The sequence below is a fragment of the Berghia stephanieae genome, chromosome 1 (genome assembly GCF_034508935.2).
Source record: "Berghia stephanieae isolate SIO BIC M18660-M18661 chromosome 1, UCSD_Bste_1.3, whole genome shotgun sequence".
Classification (NCBI taxonomy): Eukaryota; Metazoa; Mollusca; class Gastropoda; order Nudibranchia; family Aeolidiidae; genus Berghia; species Berghia stephanieae.
In genome coordinates this window covers 108578012-108600511 of record NC_088360.1, presented here as the reverse complement: position 1 = coordinate 108600511, position 22500 = coordinate 108578012, and the positions used below count along the sequence as shown (strand labels likewise).

At 36.8% G+C, this 22500-nt stretch overlaps 2 protein-coding genes across 10 annotated transcripts in view; both read right to left on the bottom strand.

Annotated features, from left to right (window-relative positions):
- LOC144962492 (uncharacterized) overlaps nucleotides 1-9547 on the bottom strand; it is a 10177-nt gene extending 630 nt beyond the window's left edge. The window contains exons 1-6 of the mRNA XM_078895488.1: nucleotides 9541-9547; nucleotides 8667-8864; nucleotides 6631-6745; nucleotides 5589-5732; nucleotides 3095-3279; nucleotides 1-1053 (exon numbers count right to left, since the gene is read on the bottom strand). The exon at nucleotides 1-1053 is cut by the window's left edge and continues 630 nt beyond it. Of these exons, the coding sequence (XP_078751614.1) occupies nucleotides 998-1053; nucleotides 3095-3279; nucleotides 5589-5732; nucleotides 6631-6745; nucleotides 8667-8864; nucleotides 9541-9547 (705 nt within the window). The 3' untranslated portion in view covers nucleotides 1-997. The remainder of the gene's footprint in view (nucleotides 1054-3094; nucleotides 3280-5588; nucleotides 5733-6630; nucleotides 6746-8666; nucleotides 8865-9540) is intronic.
- Nucleotides 9548-12620: 3073 nt separating this feature from the next.
- Nucleotides 12621-22500, bottom strand: part of LOC144962693 (sodium-coupled monocarboxylate transporter 1-like) — a 54718-nt gene continuing 44838 nt past the window's right edge. For 6 of the 9 annotated variants that reach the window (XM_078895839.1, XM_078895837.1, XM_078895836.1 and 3 more), the window contains 5 exons: nucleotides 19081-19167; nucleotides 17998-18203; nucleotides 17476-17576; nucleotides 16868-16992; nucleotides 12621-14194 (listed from right to left, as the gene is read on the bottom strand). In XM_078895839.1, the coding sequence (XP_078751965.1) occupies nucleotides 14048-14194; nucleotides 16868-16992; nucleotides 17476-17576; nucleotides 17998-18203; nucleotides 19081-19167 (666 nt within the window). In that variant the 3' untranslated portion in view covers nucleotides 12621-14047. Of the gene's footprint in view, nucleotides 14195-16867; nucleotides 16993-17475; nucleotides 17577-17877; nucleotides 18204-19080; nucleotides 19168-22500 lie in introns of all 9 variants that reach the window. The other 3 variants (XR_013643512.1, XR_013643510.1, XR_013643511.1) reach the window with 1 other exon arrangement.

The following is a 22500-nucleotide window of genomic DNA, read 5'->3' as shown; positions in this document are numbered from 1 at the left end:
CATTCATTTTTCAATTATCCCGGAACGTTTCCTTTGATCGTGTTCGCCATTTTTGATTCTTTTTTAAAATAATTTTTTAATTCTTTTTTTCTTTTTTTCTTTTTCTTATTGGTGTTGTTGCTGTACTGCTTCTTCGTTATGTACGATCTTCGTCACCATCATTATCATCATCATCATCATCATCATCATCATCATCATCATCATCATCATCATCATCATTAATCATCATTGTCATCATCACGATCTTATTTTTAAATTTTATTTCTCTAAATCCTTATTATTAATCAATTTCTATAACGAATAGGAATCTTAAATTTTAATGAGGGGAGATAATGTAATATGAACTTTATTTCTCGACTTCGGGAAATTACCTTGTAGACTAAAATTTAAGAAAAAAAAACAATATAACACTATAGATAGAATGAATTTGACGTTACTCGTGTCTTTGTTACTGTTTTTTGCCATCTATGTTTATGAGTAATTCTCACTAAAATGTATTAATCAGACTAAAAGAGTTCATGGTTAGACATAGATCTGTGTATTGGTCCGTTATACTTCCGAATGGCTTCTTAGCCAATCGCACACTAACTATAGACAGTATGCGCTTGGCTAAGAAGCTCACAACATTGCCATCCCGAAGTATAACGGACCAACACACAAAACTATGTGTAACCATGAATTTCTATAGTCTGGATAATATAGTTAAGTGAGAATTACTCATAAAAGTGGACGGCAAAACACAACAACAAAGACCGGCGTGTCAGCAACCTCGTTCTATCTATAGTTTAGCTCAATGTCATAAGATTGGCCACCATATCATTACAAGCAATAATTCGAATCAAAAACGTTTTCAAAATTGTATTGTTATCAAATACATTGACAATAATATTGAACGGGCAATTCAAGTATTAGCCTTCGTTGTTAATTAAACCAGTTAAAACTTTATAGTTTATCAATCAAAGCTGTCAAAATTAATCATTGATATAATGTACGACTATTAATTTGAACCGTATGTGATGAACACGGCAAAAACTTGGGCAAATTCGGTCAAACCTGAAACAAAATAATGATACAATATGATATACTATATAATAAGATAACAATATGATTATATATAATTATGTTATAATGTGTTTAGTGTTTCGGGAAGATACAAATGAGATTTGCTTTCATGATATTTAGATGAAGAATATTCGGACATAAAAATATAAATCAAAATAATAAAATAAAATAATAAAATTACCTATATTCATCCCATATGGGGAATTTGTCAAAGGGAAGACCTTTCGACCTAACGAAAATCGCAGACTTCAGCGTGGAGGAGAATGGGAGAGAAGTGTGGAACAGGGAAACACCATGAGGTGGAAACATCATAAAAGATTCCATTAAAAGACTGCCTGCATTCTACACAACGCCAGGAAATACTGGGTTGTCTCAAATCGCCTCTTAACAGGACATGGCAGAACTGCATCAAATATGCGCAGATGGAAACTTGGGAACAGTGATGCCTGCCGAAAATGTCAGGCAGCTCCAGAGACCAGCGATCACATCGTCCTCCACTCACTGTCCAGTAACTAAACATGATGGTGGCTATGAAACAGACCTTAAGGCGGAGGAAGGTTTTCAAAGCGGGGTGGACGAAATGAATTTGGTGTAGCCATACGCTACTACTACTACTACTATTACTACTACTACTACTACTACTACTACTACTACTACTACTACTACTACTACTACTACTACTCTACTACTACTACTACTACTACTACTACTACTACTACTACTACTACTACTACTACTACTAAAGGGAAAACTGGAATAACTCAGGCGTCAGTCGCAGTGCAAGGCGGGTATTGAATTAGAGCAAGACCACAAAGCGCAGTGACGGGTGATCTAATCCGGTACCTTTCTGGTACGAAGCAAAAACCTAAACCACTGAGCCACGCTAACCCAAAAATATGAAAATATTCCAGTTAATAAAGCCATGAATACTTATTTTACTCCAACTGGACCCAAGAAGTCTAAAGGCAGACCACATGTGGTCTTGTGGTATGACACTCACTTTCGGATCAGCACTCAGATGTAAAATGAATACCTCGACGTTAAACAGTGTTGTTTCCGTCTGAAAAAACTGTAATATCTTCTAACAAGTATCATGCCCCGTCCACCATGTTAACTGTTGAACAGGGTCTCCCTGTAAAATGCTATGAGCACGTTTAGGCTCTCTCTCACACTATCCTAAATGGTAGAGACCAAAAACGTCTCCACGCACAAAGAGCTAAAGTCAAAGGAGGATCATCTTTGCCGTACTCTGGAAAACCCCATATTTAAAAATTTGGCCAGAAAACCCGTCCTTCAAATATCGATCGATTTAAATGACCCTCGTCTTGGCAAAAACTCTCAAACTTGGGACTTCGCGAAGGACTTTGAAATTTTAGCACGTTTAGTGGATATTGCGCTATATAAATGCTCCACTTAACACTGCCTTGGACTTCCACTATTGTGATTATCTCGGTCTGAATAGGTGTGTATGAAACAGTGTCAGACAGAGGTCTGGGTGATAATGGAGAGGCTTCGGATGGGAACAATACGGTCAATGGACGTTTCGGGTACAAACCTTTCGTCTACAACAATTAACAAATTAACGTGGAAAACAAAACAAAAAATAAAGGGCAATATAACTGATAGCGTCTGTGCCGCTATCCAAAAATTGAGGTTTTATACAGAGCAATATCCACTCATTGGGCTTAAAGCGCTTTACAAAGGGTCCTGAACAACAACAACACTTAACATGTAGGACGGGACATGACGCCTGTTAGGCGATATTACAATTTGTTTTACGACAGAAACAACGCTGTTTACGGCCATGTACTCATTTTACACCTGAGTACAACAAGAGAATGTGAGTAAAGAGCCTTTTCCAAAGTCTCAACCATGCGCTGATTGAGGCTCGATCCTTGAAACCTTCCGATTCGAAAGCTAGTGTCATACCACTAGACCACATAGCCGCAGCAGACAAAGATCTGTATCTTTCATCAGTGCCTGCTCTTTAATGTTTTACTAAGATTATTTATAAAATCAGTCTTTTTCTCACCAGCATCTCCGAAATTTACAGAATTATTCGTCTTGGTGTAGATAAACTTAGGATGAGGTCCAGTCTTGTCGTAATCACAACAGAAAGGGTTTCCAGCACCATCGAGAACGGCCATCCATGCATAGTCATTATCGCAGTCGATCAAATGGGAAAAGATGAAGAATCTTCTTTTGCAAATAGGGAATCTGTAATATTGAAACGGGTACCGTATATGAAATATAAATCACCAGTCGCACAGAGCCGGATATTATCTTATCTTATCTTACTAAAGACTTAATATAGGAATTATCCTTTAAATGCCTTATACAATAGTTTATAATTACAGAATCTCTTATAGCTTGCATTGTATCATTTACAGACAGTTATACACAACTTTGAATGTAATGAAAAACGTATCAATATGGCAATGTAAAATCGAAAAATACTATCATAGAGTATACTGGTAATTGAAAATTGGTCATGATGGAATGAATCATAAATGTACAAAGTTCATAGTGAAATGAAATATATTAATGACAACAATAATCATGAAAGCAACAACGAGTACAATCATAATTACAGTTTATCCCGGTTTCTCTTGCGTGAAACGGACAAAAGCAAAATTTTTGCTGCCCTTTCGAAAGGGCGCAATTCTTATTCAAAGTATTTTTCGCCAGATTTAACAAACCCAGCTACTAAATCGCTGCTAAGTCAACAGGGAGAGCAGATCGGGGAAAATTCCTGTCTTCACTGGAATCGATATAGGACCCTGTGCTTGTGAAGCGAGAGCTCTGCCAAATGAGCCATCTGGAACCCCATACCCTATCAAAATAGTAGTCCTTCAGAACGGCTTTGTGGTCTGTGCAGCTATGTGGTCTTGCGGTATGACACTCGCTCTCGGATCGAAAGGTCCTGGGTTCGAGCCTCGTTCAGCGGATAGTTGAGTCCTGGGGAAAAAACCCTCTTTACACACATTCTCTCACCGTACTCAGGTATTAAATAAATGAGTACCTGGCCGTTAACAGCGTTGTCTGTGTCCTACATGTTATGTGTCAGTGTTTGTCAGGGAACCTTTGTAAAGCGCTGTGGGTACATTTATTTGATATTGCGCTATATAAAAGCTCTAGCCGGAGTTTATCCCTGTTTCTATAGCGTGAAACGGACAATAGCAATTGTGTGCTATCCTTATGCGAGGACATTAGTCTATAACAAAGTACTTTCCGCCAAATCTAACAGACTCAGCTACTCATTCACTGCTGGGTGGACAGGGGGGTCAGATAAAATGTCGAGTGCACCCAGGAATCGATCTCGCTCCCTTTGCGTGTGAAACGAGTGCTCTAACTTTTGAGCTATCGGGACCCCTACCATAGAAAAATAGGGTTCAAAAATGGATAGAGAGAGTGAGAGAGAGAAAGAAAGAAAGAGAGAGAGAGAGTGAGAGAGAGAAAGAAAGAAAGAAAGAAAGAGAGAGAGAGAGAGAGAGAAAGAAAGAAAGAGAGAGAGAGAGAGAGAGAGAGAGAGAGAGAGAGAGAGAGAGAGAGGTTGTATATACAGAACAATAATCTAGTCTCATCCACTATTCACCCTGCAATGAAGAACATACCCTGGCGTCCTATCCAAGCCGATGTTACTAATCTTTTAATACTACAGTTGTCATTCAGAGCCATTATGCCCATGGAGAGAGAGAGAGAGAGAGAGAGAGAGAGAGAGAGAGAGAGAAAGAGAGGGAGGGAGCTTGTATCTACAGAAAAATAATCTAGTCTAATCCACTGTTCACCCTGCAATGAAGAACATACCCTGGCGTCCTATCCAGTTGGTAGCAAGCCGATGTTACTAATCTTTTAATACTACATTTGTCCTTCAGAGCCAGTATGCCCATGGAGAGGGAATTTATCCCGGTTTCGATAGTGCGAACGAAGCAATAAAAATTACTTGCTACTCTTTGGATAGGACGCAGGTCCATGAATTACTTTTGGCCAGATCTAACGGAAGCAGCAACCCGATCACTGCTGGTGGAGAGAGGGGGAGGTGGCTGAGGGGGTTGCAGGATAAAGTAAACTTCACCCGGAATCTATTTCGGTCCCTTTGCGTGTGAGACGAGTGCCCTACCAACTGAGCTATCGGGATCGTCCTAAGCACGACAGACATTTGTATAAACACAGGTTTCGTGGAATTATCTTTTTGAGGACTCTTGCATCGTCATAATAATAATAGATAATAAAATTAATAATAATACACTCCCTTTATTCATCCTTAGGGGGATTTTTTTTACAATAGGATCTTTTTCAAGGAAAGACTGGAATAACCCAGGCGTTAGCCGCAGTGCCGCGCCGCAAAGTGAGCTAAGGCTAGGTGACTTGCTCAAGACCACACAGTGCGACGGGTAGTCGAACTCGGTACCTTTCAGGTACGAAGCAAAGACCATACCGCTGAGCCAAGCTGTCCTATATCATTCTTTTTCAAGTTTATTTTCATTGTTTGTGTTACTAATAAATCAAAATCAATGTGTTCTTACCCTTGAATAGAATTAAACGGATGTGTCACGTTATAACCAATGAGTTCAGCGACAGATGCTTCTATAATCCGAGAGACTTGGAACACTTCATTACGATGGGTGGTTCCAGTTGCATTGAAAAATTCACTCGCATACTCGTGATACCTAGTATCCAATGCATTAATGCGACGTGCACGTATTGCAGTCTGAAATTCAACATTCTGAACTGACTCATTTCCGAAATTATGAGTAACATATTGTCCATTACAACAACTCCAACTAGCCATAAGCGAGTTCGGATGTCAGCTGTATATATGTACACGTCGATTTAATGCATTGGATACTAGGTATCACGAGTATGCGAGCGTGTAATTTTAATGATAAAAATTAGCATATTCAAAAGATCATGAAAAATACCTTAGACCGAATAACTCTAAAGGCGATTTCTTTCAATATTGTACAAATAAGTTGTACAAGCTTCATATGCAATGTAATCGAGTTATTAATGGATTATTTCAGAAAATACGTTCATTTACATCAGTTAACAATACCGTCCATTTTGTGAAATAGCAATAGTATTATAATAATAATTAAACAATTAAAAACGTCACTAACTGGGTAACGACAGCATTTCAATATTAAAATCTATGCTCTATAGGAAGTTGGATGTAAGAATCAACTTGAAGTATTTATAAATAGCTCCTTAATTAAAGAAAGGTAGCACTAATTTTTCAGGGTTTTCTTTTGATATTATAATATGAATTATTTTCCAATTAAATTGATAACGTTATTATGATAAGTCTATGATTTTAGTTCCGAGGCATCGTCTTAATCACAGTGAAGTCAAAGTTGACCGTACTTGAAATATTTTATTAAATAAGCTGTTTATCAAAATTTGAGACCATTAATTCAGGGTTTCGTTTATATAATTAATATATTTAATATAATAATATATTTATCAAATATATATATTATATATATTATTAATACCTTGAGATTGTTTGCCATGGTAAACGCATGAAGGAAGTGTCTGTTGTCATGAAACATGTATTTTACTACTAACGATCCAAAAGAATCATTGTCACTGTGCCAAAATTCTGGGCATGCTTGTCGTTCAGGAACCATAAGTCTTGGCACAATCCAAGCAGTGCTCGAATACATAGGTCTCGGATTCATGTCTATTGAAAATTACATGATATTAAATTCACTTGGTATAATTTAAGCTGTACTTTACTCCGGGTCTGATTAAGCAAAACAAGTTTTTTGGCGTTTATATAGCGCAATATCCACTAAATGTGCGCAAAGCGCTTAACAAAGGTCCTGTCCAACAGACAACACGAACCTAAAACGAGATCATGAACCTGTTAGCGATACTACAATTATTAACAGAGATTAAGCGCTGTGACGACCATGTATCCATTTTCACTGGAGTATTTAGAGAAAATAGTAGTAAAGAGACTTTTCCAAAAGACTCAACTATCCGCATGATGAGGCGAAACCGGACCTTCCGATCAAAAGCGAAGTTGTATACACAGACCAATAGTCAAATATATTAATGATAATTGATTAAAGAAATCTACTTCTAAATCAACTCGAATTGTTGTCCAGTACAACGGTACAAATAAAAGCCCATAATTGTTGTTATTGTATTCGGTTATCAGACTTGCAAATTAGGGCACGTTAGCCAGAGTCCTTGTCAGTTCTTATCATATCAAAATCCTTTTATTTCTCGTTCTATGATATAAATATAAATAGATTTCCTTTCCTGTCAAGGTGTACGCGTATATCTATCTGAGGATGATGATGATGATGATGATGATGATGATGATGATGATGATGATGATGATGATGATGATGATGCTGATGATGATAATAATAATAATAATAATAATAATAATAATAATAATAATAATAATAATACATAATAATAATAAAAAAATAATAATAATAATAATAAGGATAATGACAATAATAATAATAATTAATAAAATAATAATAATAATAATAATATAATAATAATAATAATAATAATAATATATAATAATAATAATAATGTTATTATATACAGTAAAATAATAATAACAATAATAATAATAATAATAATAATAATAATAATAATAATAATAATAATAATAATAATAATAATAATAATAATAATAATGTAATAATATAATAATAATAATAATAATAATAATAATAATAATAATAATAATAATAATAATAATAATAATAATAATAATAATAATAATAATAATAATAATAATAATAATAATAATAATAATAATAATAATAATAATAATAATAATAAATAATAATAATATAATAATAAAATATAATAATAATAATAATAATAATAATAATAATAATGTTAAAAATAATAATGTTAATAATAATAATAATAATAATAATAATAATAATAATAATAATAATAATAATAATAATAATAATAATAATAATAATAATATAATAAATAATATAATAAATAATGTTACTTATAGTAGCAGTAAAATAATAATAACATATCAATAATAATAATATAATAATAATAATAATAATAATAATAATAATAATAATAATAATAATGATAATAATAATAATAATAATAATAATAATAATAATAATAATAATAATAATAATAATAATAATAATAATAATAATAATAATGATGATAATAATAATAATAATAATAATAATAATAATAATAATAATAATAATGATAATAGCAATACCAATAATGATGATGCCCTTAAATAAATCGTTCCAAGGAGGACGTTTCTTTGTCCTGATTAGAATAATCACAGGTATATTCATATCTCGGGGTGCCCAATAGCTCAATTGGTAGAGCAATCACTTCACACGCAAAGGGACCGCTATCGATCCCTGGTGCAGTCGAGATTTTTCTTCTGACCACGCTGTCCACCCAGCAGTGAATGGGTAGCTGAGTCTGTTGGATTTGGTGCAAAGTACTTTGCGATAGACTAGCGTCCTATCCAAAGGGAAGCAAGCAATTGCTATAGAAACCGGGATAAACTCCCGCTCCATGGGCCGAATGGCTCTTTCGAACTACTTTAAAAAAATATATATATATTCAATACTCACCTCCTGGTAGTTCCGTGGATGTAAATTTCAAGTTATAATCCAAGACAACACCAGGACTCGTGAAGGTCACGTGATGCATGTAACAAATCTCCGTTTCTTTTTCGTACGACACACTTTGACATTGAGCGTTCGAGGTACAAAACACGGTACATCTTAACATACCATCTGCCTTTATTTTCTCTTTTTCGATTCCAGGGCCTGTAAGTCGAACATTGATCAAATCAAAAACGGTTGTGTGTCCTAGAATGCATAGGATATTCAGGTTCAGACTCCAGAGGTTGATGATATAACCTAAGAACATTTTTTTTATTAAGATGCAGTTATTATACACCTTAGATTGATTATTTTAATCCAAGACCAGGAATTATGTAGGTTAAAGTTCTACATTTTTGCTATACACAGGTTTAAATGTGGAAATATAATATTGATATGAATTCTTTACTATCTTATATATATCCGTCCGACTTTCTTGGGCATCGATGCGATGCCAACTTTACGAGCTCACTTGATTCTATAACTTCATCAACGTCTCATAATCAAATATAATTGAAGGGTGGATTTCCAAAACTCTCTAAGCTAAGTCGATTTTTCTTCTTTATTGAGATTTTCCATCCATGAGATAAATTGAAATGTAAGATTTATTTTAAGCCTCAAATGGCACAAGAATTTATCTAGATTTGTGTAAATTTGAAGTTTAAATATGATTAAATGATAGACCCTATGAGAAATTTTAGGGGAATCAATCCTCAATATTACCAAATGGGAAAAAAACGGATTTAGAGAGTTTTGGAAAACCACAATCAAATGATGTGCGCCATCATATAGATACAATTACATCTGAATATTTTATAAAGCAATAAGTTCCGTGTCATACTCTCCATAATTGTGCAATTTATCCAGTGGTAAGTCAAATCAAACTGTTAAAAAAATGTAGTCCTTCAGAGCCATTAGGTCCATGGTGCCGGAGTATATCACTGCTTGTATAGCGTGAAACAGACAATAGCAATTACTTGTTATCCTTTGGATAGGACGCCAGTCTAGTTCAAAGTACTTTCGGCCATTTCTAAGAGTCCAAGCTACCCATTCACTGCTGGGTAGACAGGGTGGTGGGGGAGGGGAGGTCAGGAAAAAAAATATCGACTACACCCGCCAGGTAGATCTCGGTCCGTTTGCGTGTGAACCGAGTGCCCTACCAACTGAGCTGTCTGGATCCCCCCCCCCCCCCCAAAGATCATACTTAATAATACATTAATTATTTTTGTTCTCTCTACTTGGTGAAAGTCAGCTATCTTAATCAAAGCAAGTATTATTGATAACGCGCATTATCGAACGGGGGTCCGGATAGCTAACTTGGTCGAGTGCGGCTATGTGGTCTAGTGGTATGACACTCGCTTTCGGATCGGAAGGTCCTGGGTTCGAGTATAGTCGAGGCCCTCTCTCTTTCTCCTCTCTCTCTCTCTCTCTCTCTCTCTCTCTTTCTCTCTCTGTGCCTCTCTCTCTTTCTCTTTCTCTCTCTCTCTCTATCTTTCCCTCTGTGTGCCTCTCTTTCTCTCTCTTATCTCTCTCTCTTTCTTTCTCTCTCTCTCTCTCTCTCTCTCTCTCTCTCTCTCTCTCTCTCTCAGCCAACGCAGGGTGTCGTGTCAATTGGATCCTGAGTTTGGCACTAAGCCCGTGACTTTGTATTCTCTTTTCACTGGGCACTTTTCCATTCCCTACCATACAAACCCCGATTTTGAAGGTTTTAGATAGAATTCGAAAGACTTTAAATCAAAAGTCTGAATTTTACACTAAGGACCGTTACAGTAAAACTTTTTGACATCACTTAATTGCACTGAAAAATAATTATCACTATAAATTTCAACAGAAGATCGCAATCAATATTTCTTTCAATGGTGTTGTAAATAATAAATCGATTTCTGCCCAAAGGGGTCGTTCAACCAAATTGAAGAGCAATTTTCATTTAAAATGCAATGATGATGTGTTAACCATATCAATAATTCAGGAGAGGTTGTCATATTTTTCATTCTTGGATAAATTGATAGAATTAATGAAAACAATATTACGCAAAGGCTGAACATCAATATTACCTGTAATATTGTCGTAAATAAACACGTTATTTAGTGCGGCTATAATGTGGTCTTGTGGTATGACACTGGCTTTCGGATGGGAATGTTCCTGGGTTCGAGCCTCTCTCGGTGCATAGTTGAGTCCTTGGAAAAATGCTCTTTACTCACATTCTCTCACCGTATTCAGGTTTAAAAAGAGTACCTGGCCGTTAACAGCGATGTCTCTGTCAGGAAAAAAAATATTTGTAATATCGCCTATCAGGTGTCATTCACGTCTTGTTCTATATGTTAAGTAATGCTGTTGATCAAGGACACTTTGTAAAGAGCTGTGAGCACGTTTAGTGGATATTGCCCTATATTAAAGCTCAAGCTCAAGGTATTTAAATAAATAATTATAATTGGGCTTTATATAGAGCAATATCCACTAAATGTGCTCAAAGCGCTTTACAAGGGGTCGCTGGTCAACAGCAACATTTAACATGTAGGACGGGGCATGACGCCTGTTACTGTTATTATAATTTATTACAATTTTTCGGACAAAGACAACGCTGTTAACGGCCAGGTACTCATTTTACACCCGAGTACGGTGAGAGAATGTGAGCCTTTTCCAAGGGCTCAACTATACGCCGAGCGCCAGGCTCGAACCCATGACCTTCCAATCCGAAAGCGAGTGTCATACCACTAGACCACATAGCCGATTTAGGATGGTCAATGTATTCCCGTTTCCCTTTTAGCCAGTTAACTGTCGTTCACTGAGAAAAACAAAATTTATTTTTTAAAAAATCTGTCTGAAAAAAAAACTCGTCTTCACATATTGAGTCATTTAAACGAACTTCATCTTGGCAAAACTCCCAAACATGGGATTTCGCGAAGTCCCAGGTTTTAGAGTTTTTGCCAAGATGAGGGTCATTTAAATCGATCGATATTTGAAGGACGAGATTTCTGGTCGAGGTTTTAATTACATGTTGTTTTTATTCTTCAGTGTACGACAAAATTCCTTTTTGCATCTGGAGTGAGTTGTTCCCGGAAATAAAATTTAATTTCTGATATCAAATAATGTAACACATTGCACAAAGAAGCAGATACTGATTAAAAGGATAAACTTGTAAAAATATTTAACGTTGGATTGAATATAGCTGTTCTTCTATAAATGGCGTCCATAAGTTTAAACATTTCATTCATCATCACGTACTCTCTTTCCATCAACCTTTCCCGTTGATGTCCACTTTTCCTTCCTTTTCTTTCTTTCTTCTTCTTCTTCTCTTCTTCTTCTTCTTTCTTCCTTCTTCTTCTTCTTCTTCTTCTTCTTCTTCTTCTTCTTCTTCTTTCTTCTCTTCTTCTTTTCTTCTTCTTCTTCTTCTTCTTCTTCTTCTTCTTCTTCTTCTTCTTCTTTCTTCTTCTTCTTTCTTCTTCTTCTTCTTCTTCTCTTCTCCTTCTTCTTCTTCTTCTTCTTCTTCTTCTTCTTCTTCTTCTTCTTCTTCTTCTTCTTTTCTCTTCTTCTTCTTCTTCTTTCTTCTTCTTCTTCTTCTTCTTCTTCTTCTTCTTCTTCTTCTTCTTCTTCTTCTTCTTCTTCTTCTTCTTCTTCTTCTTCTTCTTCTTCTTCTTCTTCTTCTTCTTCTTCTTCTTCTTCTTCTCTTCTTCTTCTTCTTCTTCTTCTTCTTCTTCTTCTTCTTCTTCTTCTTCTTCTTCTTCTTCTTCCTTCTTCCTTCTTCTTCTCTTCTTCTTCTTCTTCTTCTTCTCTTCTTCTTCTTCTTCTCTTCTTCTTCTTCTTCTTCTTCTTCTTCTTCTTCTTCTTCTTCTTCTTCACCTTCTTCTTCTTCTTTTTCTTCTTCTTTTTCTTCTCCTTGTGGCGTAGTTGCACATATACGTAAAGGCTAATGACGTTTAGTGGATTTTCATTGCTTTATTCAAATTTGTAAAAAAAAAATACAACTTACATATTCGACACAATTAAAGTAAAAAAAAATACTAAATCCAAAATAAGACATACAGTCAACGGTGTGAACATAAAATGTTTAAAGTAAAAAATATGTGCAGCCCTAAATTGATAAAGTGCCGTTTGATCAGAAACAATCTATTTATACCCTATAGTAAACTGTCCCACAATTCCTTCAAACCACTCCTCCTAATGATTTTGACCGCCGCATGTCAGTGTAAAACCGGCCCCCTAAAAGTAAAAGCTAATCATACTCAACTAGAAACATTCAACCCATAAATATTAATACTAAACCCCGGTTTTTATTCTATAATATTATTTTAATAACTATCAGTTATTCATGCAGAAACATCCCCCAACTAATTAAGAAATATTGATTAACTGGACTCAACACGATAACCAGACCACTACCTTGGACCTAAAACTTCCCCAAACATAGCATTCAACGACCAAATTTTACTGAAATTGTTGCTTCACTAAACACATTTGCTGGAATAATTAATCACTTCCCACTAGAATTCTTGTGAATCCATTTTGCATAAGCTTATTCTCTTTCATTCTTTCAGCTTATCCCGCATCTTGCGGGGTTGCCATAATGAATGCCACATCTCCATGCATCTCAGTCCATAGCACCATCTTCCTCCAGGCCCAATTCTTTTACGTCGTCCTTTACCCTATGCAACCATCTTGTCCCTTGTTTTTTCTCTTTCTTGCTATTCGTATATCCAACACTTTCCTACCCACGTGCTCCCTCTCTCGTCTCTTTACATGTTCGAACCATTTCAAATAAAGAGAGAATGGGGAGAGAGAGAGAGTGAGAGAGATAGAGAGAGAGAGAGAGAGAGAGTGAACGGAGGCGAGAGAAAAAGAAAGAGAGAAGGAGGGGGAATTCGAAAAAATAGATACAAATGAGAAAATCCCCAACAAAAGGCAGTCTTTGCTGAGCAATTTAATCAAACAATAGAACAATACGATTAAGAGCTTTCCCATCTCTGGTTCATTCTTTGGGGTGATATATGTGTCAAACTTTTGGATTTGCATTTTTTCCATATTCTCCCCAGATCATTTTAATCTTTATTTCAAGTAAATTGGGTAATTGTTTTATGAGTATATGGTCAGATGTATGGGAAAGGTATATAAATGAAGTGAAATTAAGCTTAGATATTTCCCGAAGATGTACAAAAAGGGTTGATTTAATCATTTATGACAAGAACTTAAAAAAAAATAATTGACCTTCTCACTAAACTTGGCAATATCTCAGTTCAAACCTTTTCACCATCCGACTGATTATGTCATTCACAGTAACATAATATTTTACTCCACAACTTAGAATCTGTTCCTCTTTTCCTCAACATAACCAACAGCCACAACACATGCTCCTATAAATCGCCGTTATCTCCATGGAGATTGGTTTCTTCAGGGCTGTATATACGATTACTAAATTCAACTAGGTTCGTCTTGTCCACCATTCTACAATGGCCATTCCTCCTATCTTCTTCCTTTGCTTCTAATCGTTCACAGATTGCCTAAATAAGGATAAGAGAAGATAAGATAAAAGAAGATGAACTTTATTTATTCGCTTCGGAAATTTTACATTGGCTATTCCGATAGACATTCAGATAGACATATAACTTGAGCTTGAGGTTTTAACTTGAGATGTTACCCACTAAACGTGCTAAAAGCGCTTTACGAAGAGTCCCTGGCCAACAGCAACACTTGACACGTAGGACGTTACATGACGCCTGTTAGGAGATTTTACAACTTTTCGAACAGAGACAACGCTGTTAACGGCCATGTATTCACTTTACACCTGGTACGGTGAGCTAATGTGAGTGAAGAGCCTTTTCCAAGGAATCAACTATGTGCCCATGACCTTCCGATGCGAAAGCGAGTATCATACCACAAGACCACATAGCCGCAGTTCATAAAAAAATAATTAAGAAAATAAATAATAAAAAGGACATACAATGATATAGAAGTAAACAAATAGAAAGCTTAACAAAACTAAACGCATCTCTCATACCTCCTAAATTCTCTCTCTCTCTCTCTCTCTCTCTCTCTCTGTCTCTCTCTTTCTTTCTTTCTTTCTTTCTTTCTTTCTGTGTGTGTGTGTGTCTGTGTGTTTGTGTGTGTGTGTGTGTGTAAATATATAAATATAAAATAACTGTGTTATGACTCTTACTTTGAAACCCTCTACTAATCAGCAGTAGATAAATCGCCACATTAAAAACAAAATTTAAAAATTACGCCCTTCCGCCAAGACATCATAAGATACCGTCGCCTTGGCATTCCACGAAAGAATATAGATAATTCATCAAACAAGGTGTCTGATGTCCACAGGAGTCATACATGTTGTCCAAGGGAGCAAATTGGGGGTTAATAATCTTTCCCAAGGAAAAATAAATAATGAAAATGTCTGAAGCGGGGCTCAAACTCGGGAACTTCGGGTGACAGTGCAATGCCACTTCGCCCCCATTGTTGAGATAAAAAGATATTCCTCATTCAGATCTGGTTTTTACATCACAAAATGTGAAGAAATATCTTTATCATAACTGGAATCAATAGTCTGATGTCACGTCGCCCAGCAACGGCGGCCATTGTGGTTCTAAACAAAGAGAATCGGTACTTTTTATTCTTCATGCTGGCTAGAACTTTTCATATGTCTTGTGATCAGAATGTGTAAAAGTCAAAACATGATCATATTTATAATGTTTTTCCCTCTGGATACGCTTTTATACTCGTCGGAGAAATATTATTCATAACGGCGTCCGCCATTGTTCCGATAGTTTAGAGCCAGTTACTAAATTACCATGCGTCATTACGAGGGAAGTGACGTTACGACTGTTGAAGCGTATTATAAAGGCTTGATGTGGGTTTGTTAAGCTCCTTTTGCTGAGAAAGATCGTGTATCATATATTTCTTTTAACTTGCGCTTTGGTAATAGAGTAATATCCACTAAACGAGCTCAAAGCGCTTTACAAAGGGTCCCTGACCAACAGCAACACGTAATATATAGAACCATACATGACGCCTGTGAGGCGATATTACAATTTTTCCAACAGCCAGGTACTCATTTTATACCTGAGTACGGTGACTGAATGTGAATAAAGCGTCTTTTCCAAGCATTCAACTATGCTAACAGCGAGGCTCAAACCCAGGATCTTCCGATCTTAAACCGAGTGTCATACCAATAAGACCAGATATAAAAGAATAGCCTTACCAACGCCACTCTCTTGTCTCTCAATCGTGTTTAGTGTTTCATTTATCGTGTTTTTTGACAAAGGGGAAACCCGAAACATCCACACAATCTGTTCTTATTGATTTAATTGAAGCTTGCCTGTCATTTGACTCGTGTTTTAATTAATTTCTTTGAGCTTATCAAACAACAACATTTGTAATGCGAACTGTCCCGTTCGCAACTCTTAATTAAGTGATCGCTGTAAACATTTTGGAAACAAAATGGCGACTACTTGACAGAAATATACAAAGGCAGACGCACAACAAACATATGCACTACGATAAATAAAGACCCCAAGCGCCTAGCTGGTACACAAGAACTGTGATTTGAAAATGATTTAGAACACCTCAGATCCATCCTCAGCAGACCGTCATCAGTGGAAAGAACTCATTCAACAAATCAGAGAGCTGCCAACCATCCCAGTCCGAAGGTTAGTATGCGATCGGCAATAAGTCCAGTAAGTCAATGACATCCATCACCAGCAGACAGTCATCAGTGGAAAGAACTCATTCAACAAATCAGAGAGCTGCCAACCATCCCAGTCCGAAGGATAGTATGCGATCGGCAATAAGTCCAGTAAGTCAATGAGATCCATCACCAGCAGACAGTCGTCAGTGGAAAGAACTCATTCAACAAATCAGAGAGCTGCCAACCATCCCAGTCCAAAGGTTAGTATGCGATCGGCAATAAGTCCAGTAAGTCAATGAGATCCATCACCAGCAGACAGTCGTCAGTGGAAAGAACTCATTCAAAAAATCAGAGAAGCTGCCAACCATCCCAGTCCAAAGGTTAGTATGCGATCGGCAATAAGTCCAGTAAGTCAATGACATCCATCACCAGCAGACAGTCATCAGTGGAAAGAACTCATTCAACAAATCAGAGAGCTGCCAAAGCATCCCAGTCCGAAGATTAAGAGGCGATCGACATAAGTCCAGTAAACATAGAGAAATGAGTGACTTACCTTAGGGTCCTCGAATTCTCTGTTACAATTGAGTTTTTTCTGCCACGAAATAGGAAGGCAACAAAGAACCCTTGATGCCAGGGGTATCTGGTACTCTGTAGGGATATCATCAATTTTATTGGCACCTGGGAATGAATTGGAGTGTTTTATCATTTTATGTATGTAAGGACACGATCAAAACAAACTTGAGATTGGTTTTATATTATATATATATATATATATATATATATATATATATATATATAATATATATATATATATGAGTGTTGGTGGGTACTTGTAGGTATGAAAGTGCTCGATAATGTTGGTTAGTGCTAATACAAAAATAAATAAAGTCACTCACGTAACAAAAAATACGAACAAGAAGAAGAAGAAGAAGAAGAAGAAGAAGAAGAAGAAGAAGAAGAAGAAGAAGAAGGAGAAGAAAAAGAAGAAGAAGAATATTAAAAGGGGGGGGGGGGGGGGGGTAGATGCGGAAAGAAGAGGAAGAGGTGGTGGAGTAGGTGAAGGAGAAGGAAGAGGAGGAGGATGGGTAGGAGAGAGTGGAGGATGAGAATGAGGAGGAGGGGAGAGAAAATGGTTACTTAAGTATAGGACCAAATCAATACCTGTTAAAAAGCTAATAATGAGGCCAACCCAAATGGTTACAAGAACACTAAGTGGTTGATACCACATATATGAAATACTGTATAATATTTCTAGTCCTGTCCTGAAAAAAAAAATAATATTTATTACTTTAATCAATGACTCAAGCTCTCTCCAGAGCCTCAATTATTTTAATTCATCACCATCCCTCCCCATAAATATTAACGCGTAAAAATATCAAGTTTACAATAATAATTAGATAGTAACGTCATATTGTCAAGCGTTAATTTAACTAAAATTAGATTTTTTTAAATGATTAAATAAAGAAGAATGATTTAAGTATTATTGATCTCTTTTAAATTCAGATAATATTACGAAATCAGAATCAACTGAGGGTTAGAATAAAATAATTCTAACAAACTTACGTTTTGGAATTCGAAAGTTGCTCTCAACGAACACTCGTAAGCTCGTGCAACACTTGAGAACACATTCATTCGGATTTCAATAAAACAAGAGTGTACAAATCGCATATTATTGTTCCTCACTTTTCATGATGTGTCAAAACAGATTCAGGCGTAGTTGTGTTAGGAAATATTGTAGTTGTCAAGCCAATGACAGAGTCATTAGAAAAGTATTCCGAACATGTCCCATTGGGAAAGGTAAACTTGTCTCTGGGAACACCAGTTACATATGCAGCAACAGCAATCCAAAAGGAAAACCCTAGAGCGGTGAGAGATCCTACAATAACACCCTTCAAGAAAGAATATTTTTAAAAATGTGAGCAGCATGTGGAAATGTGAAATTTTAGTTGTTGTCAGTTTAACTCACTCAATCCTAGAGATTTTTGCTACTTTTCAAAATTGGAAAAACAAATTATTCAAAATGAGCATGTACAGAGATAGTTTTATTCAACTATCATTAACATGTAAAAATTAAAAATATTAGCTTTGATACAACGCCTATAATTTGTCTCAGAAACATGTAATAAATAGGCATGGGGTAAAAGTAACCTAGGGTATACTACGGATATAGTCGGTGTTAGGGTTGAGTGAGTTAAGAAATGAAATCTTTTCCCCCAATGAATCACGAACATTCAATCCGTCTCAGCGTCGCTCAGCAGTACGGGCTTTTCTTCGTACCAGAAAGGTACCGACATCGAATACCCGCTAACGTTGTGTAGCCTTCAGCAAGTCACCTCGCCTTTACTCAATTTACGGCGCTGCACTGCGGTTGACGTCTGGGTTATTCTAGCCTTCCCTTGGAATATACCCTAGAGAAGAAGTTCCCCTATGGGACGAATAAAGGGAATTTTATATTATTATTTATTTTATATTATTTTCCAAAATAGTGAACAATAGTGAAAATAGCATTCGAAAAAGAACAAAATACCAATCACGGAACGTTTTGGATTCAAAACCATTAGTCAGCCAATAACGAAAACAATAAAAACCTAAATACATCCCTTCAAATTATTGGGGGGTTTGTTTTTTGTTTGTTTTTTTCGTTTGATTCTTTCTTTGTTTTTTTTCCCGGGGATGTGTGTGTGTGTGGGAAGGGGGGGGGGGGGGTTTGAGAGTCGATGCAACTGTCCTATACTGAGGTAATAATATTTTAAAAAATAGGTCCACCTTCGCATTAGCCCAGGGGAAGAAAGCGCCAAGCAGAAACATGCCCGTGATAGGACCACTGGTTGCACCTGTGAGACTGAGAGATACCTGAAAAAGAAAAAACATTGAGCTTTGAGCTTTTTATATATCGCAATGTCCAGGAAACTTGCTGAAAACAAAGGGTCCCTGACCAACAGCAACACTTAACATGTAGAACGAGATATGACGCCTGTTAGGCGATATTAAATTTCTTTCCCCGACAGAGACAACGCAGTAAACGGCAAGGTACTCATTGAGAGAATGTGAGTAAAGAGCTGTTTTCAAGGACTCAGCTATGTGCCGAGCGAGGTTCGAACCCAGGACCTTCCGATCCTAAAGCGAGTGTCATACCACAAGACCACATAGCCGCACAAAAGGAAAAACAACATGGACTTGTTAGATTGCATAACTTGGTAAAAAGCATTTGACAAAAGAAAACGTTCTTTCACTCACAGCCGTACTAAAAACAAAAAGTAGTCCTTCAGAGCCATTTGGTCCATGGAGCCGAAGTTTATCCCGGTTTCTATAGCGTGAAATGGACAATAAATAGCAATTGCTTTCTATCCTTTGGATAGCTAGCTAGTAGTCTATCGCAAAGTACTCTCAGCCAAATCTAATGCCGTACTAAACGGTGGGTTTGCGACGCTGCACGACTTCGGTACGGAGTTTGCCGACGGCAGAGCATCTAGTTGAACGGTGTGTTGTTACGATGCTACCGGGCGAGTTCGCGACGGTGCACGATTGCGGAACGGACTTTGCTGATTGGGTCGATCGTCATAAGATGGTAGTGTGTGAACCATAAGAGGCTGCTGCCGTCGGGTCGATTGTCATAACATAGTAGAGACCAGTAGTTTGAGCACCATTAGAAGCTGCTGCTGCCGTACTAAAGAAGAAAACAAAAGTTTAGATGTCGCCCAAAAAATCCTGTTTTGTGACATGTCGATCGGGGGTTGAAACTAGTCATAATCTGGCCAAAGACAATCAAACCTGAGACTTCACTTTATTTTATTCGATCGATATTTGAAAGAAGTTTTCATGCCAATATTTTAATAATAATAAATAATAATGGTATAGATTTATAGTGCGCCAAACATCCCTTCATCAGGAGGACTCTGGGCGCATAACATAGATTAACTTAATCATTAAGCCCTAACACAGTACACGAACAACGCTAATTATACACATAATCAAAAGAAAGCCTGTTGGAATAAGAATGTCTTCAATCGACGCTTGAATTCCTCTAGTGAAGACGAAGAACGTATCTCTAGTGGTAGTAAATTCCACAACCTTGGACCAGAATGCTGAAAGGCGCGTTCACCAGCCTTCACTCGACAGCGGGGTGTTTTCAATTTGAGGTCGTTCATTGATCGAAGCGATCGCTGTGGGTTATACCGTTCATCGAGGTTTGAGAGATATGCTGGTGACGAGCCCTCCAGGCATTTGAAAACGATAGTTGAAGATTTACATTTAATCCGCTGGTCCACTGGCAGCCACTGCAGCTGCTGGAGTAATTCGGCAGCTGCATTTTTTCTGTCTTTCTGTAGTACAACGCGGGCTGCCATGTTCTGTATTTTCTGGAGTTTGTTTATTTTGTCCTTTGTGAGACCAACAAACAGTGCATTGCAGTAGTCCATTTTCGGGAATATCAAAGATGTTACCAATTTGTTGCAAGTTTCCCTATTAATAAATGGTCTGATTGTTCTGATATTTCTTAGAATGCAGATAGAACTTGTTCTCACATTGTTAATATGTTTGTTCATAGACAGATCACTCTCTAAGGTGATGCCGAGATTTTTTGCTGATGTTGTGAGTTGTATTTTGTCATTATCGTTGATTGTCAGTGACAGTGTAAATGGATCTGTCTTATTATTGGAACTAGCAATGAATAAGGCTTCAGTCTTGTCGCCATTTAATTTTAATCTATTTGCAGACATCCATCTCATCACATGGTTGATGCATTGTTCGAGATTATTTTCCGACTCCCCTGTCCACCCGGCAATTCTTGGGTCGTTGGGTGTGTTAGATCTGGCGGGAAGTACTTTGCGAAAGTCTATCGTCCTGTCCAAAGGGTAGCAAGCAATTGCTATGATCCGTTTCACGCTATAGAAACCGTAAAAAAAAACAACTCCTGCTCCATGGGCCTAATGGCTCTGAATGACTACTTTTTTGGTGTTGTTGTTGAATGACCCTAAAATCAAAGCAATAGATGGAACGAAATTGACGTTTTTGTTATTGTTTTTATACAGCCAGTTCGCTGATCAGTCCTCAGTAAATTCTATCAATTAGCCTATAAACGTTAAAGGTTTCAGATAATTGTGTGTGTTGGTAAATTGAATATGCGGCAGGCGGATATTGCGTGTAGTTTATCTAAACTCTTAGCATCAATTTATTGTCCATTATAACAGTGTTAAATCAAGCCCATATTTGTGTTCAGTTATCGGATCTGCTTATGTGGTCTAGTGGTATGAAACTCGCTTTCGGATCGGAAGGTCCTGGGTTCGAGCCTCGCTCTCGGCGCATAGTTGAGCCCTTGGAAAGGGCTCTTTACTCACATTCTTTCACCGTACTCAGGTGTAAAATGAGTACCTGGCCGTTAACAGCGTTGTCTTTGTCCGAAAAATTGTAATATCGCCTAAAGGCGTCATGTCCCGTCCTACATGATAAATGTTGCTGTTGACCAGGGACCCCTTGTAAAGCGCTTTGAGCATATTTAGTGGATATTGCGCTATATAAAAGCTGATTTATTATTATTATATGTGCATTTTGGATATAGATCTATTTGATTTTATGACATATTGTATTTCCTGCACCGAAATAGTTTACATTTTACACAAATTGAATATCATTTTTATAGTTTGCCGAAAGGAAAATGAAATTGGTTGAAGGAGCAAGATGTTCAAATGAATTAAATATAAGACATGATGTGCTGGTGTCCATAATTGGATTCAATAGTCTGAATGTCACGTCGCCCAGCAACAGCGTGCAGCGTGGTACTAAACAAAGAAAATTGGTACTTTTTATTCTTCGTGCTGGATAGAACTTTTCACATGTCATGTGATCAGAATGTATAAAAGTCAAAACAAGACCATATTTATAATGTTTTTCTCCTCTGGATACACTTTTATGCTGGTCGGAGAAATATTTCATCATGGCATCCGCCATTGTTCCGATAGTTTAGAGCCGGTTACTATGCGTCATTACGAGGGAAGTGACGTCACGACTGTTGAAGACTATTATGACGACAAACTTGATTTTCTCATAGTACTAATCGTGAAATAATTACAAAATTCGTGCTTTGTCTTGAGTATGAATTCAACTAAAATGTAATCGAAATAGGGTTTGACAGTCGTGACGTCACTTCTCACGTAATAACGCATAGTAACTGGTTCTAAACAATCGGAA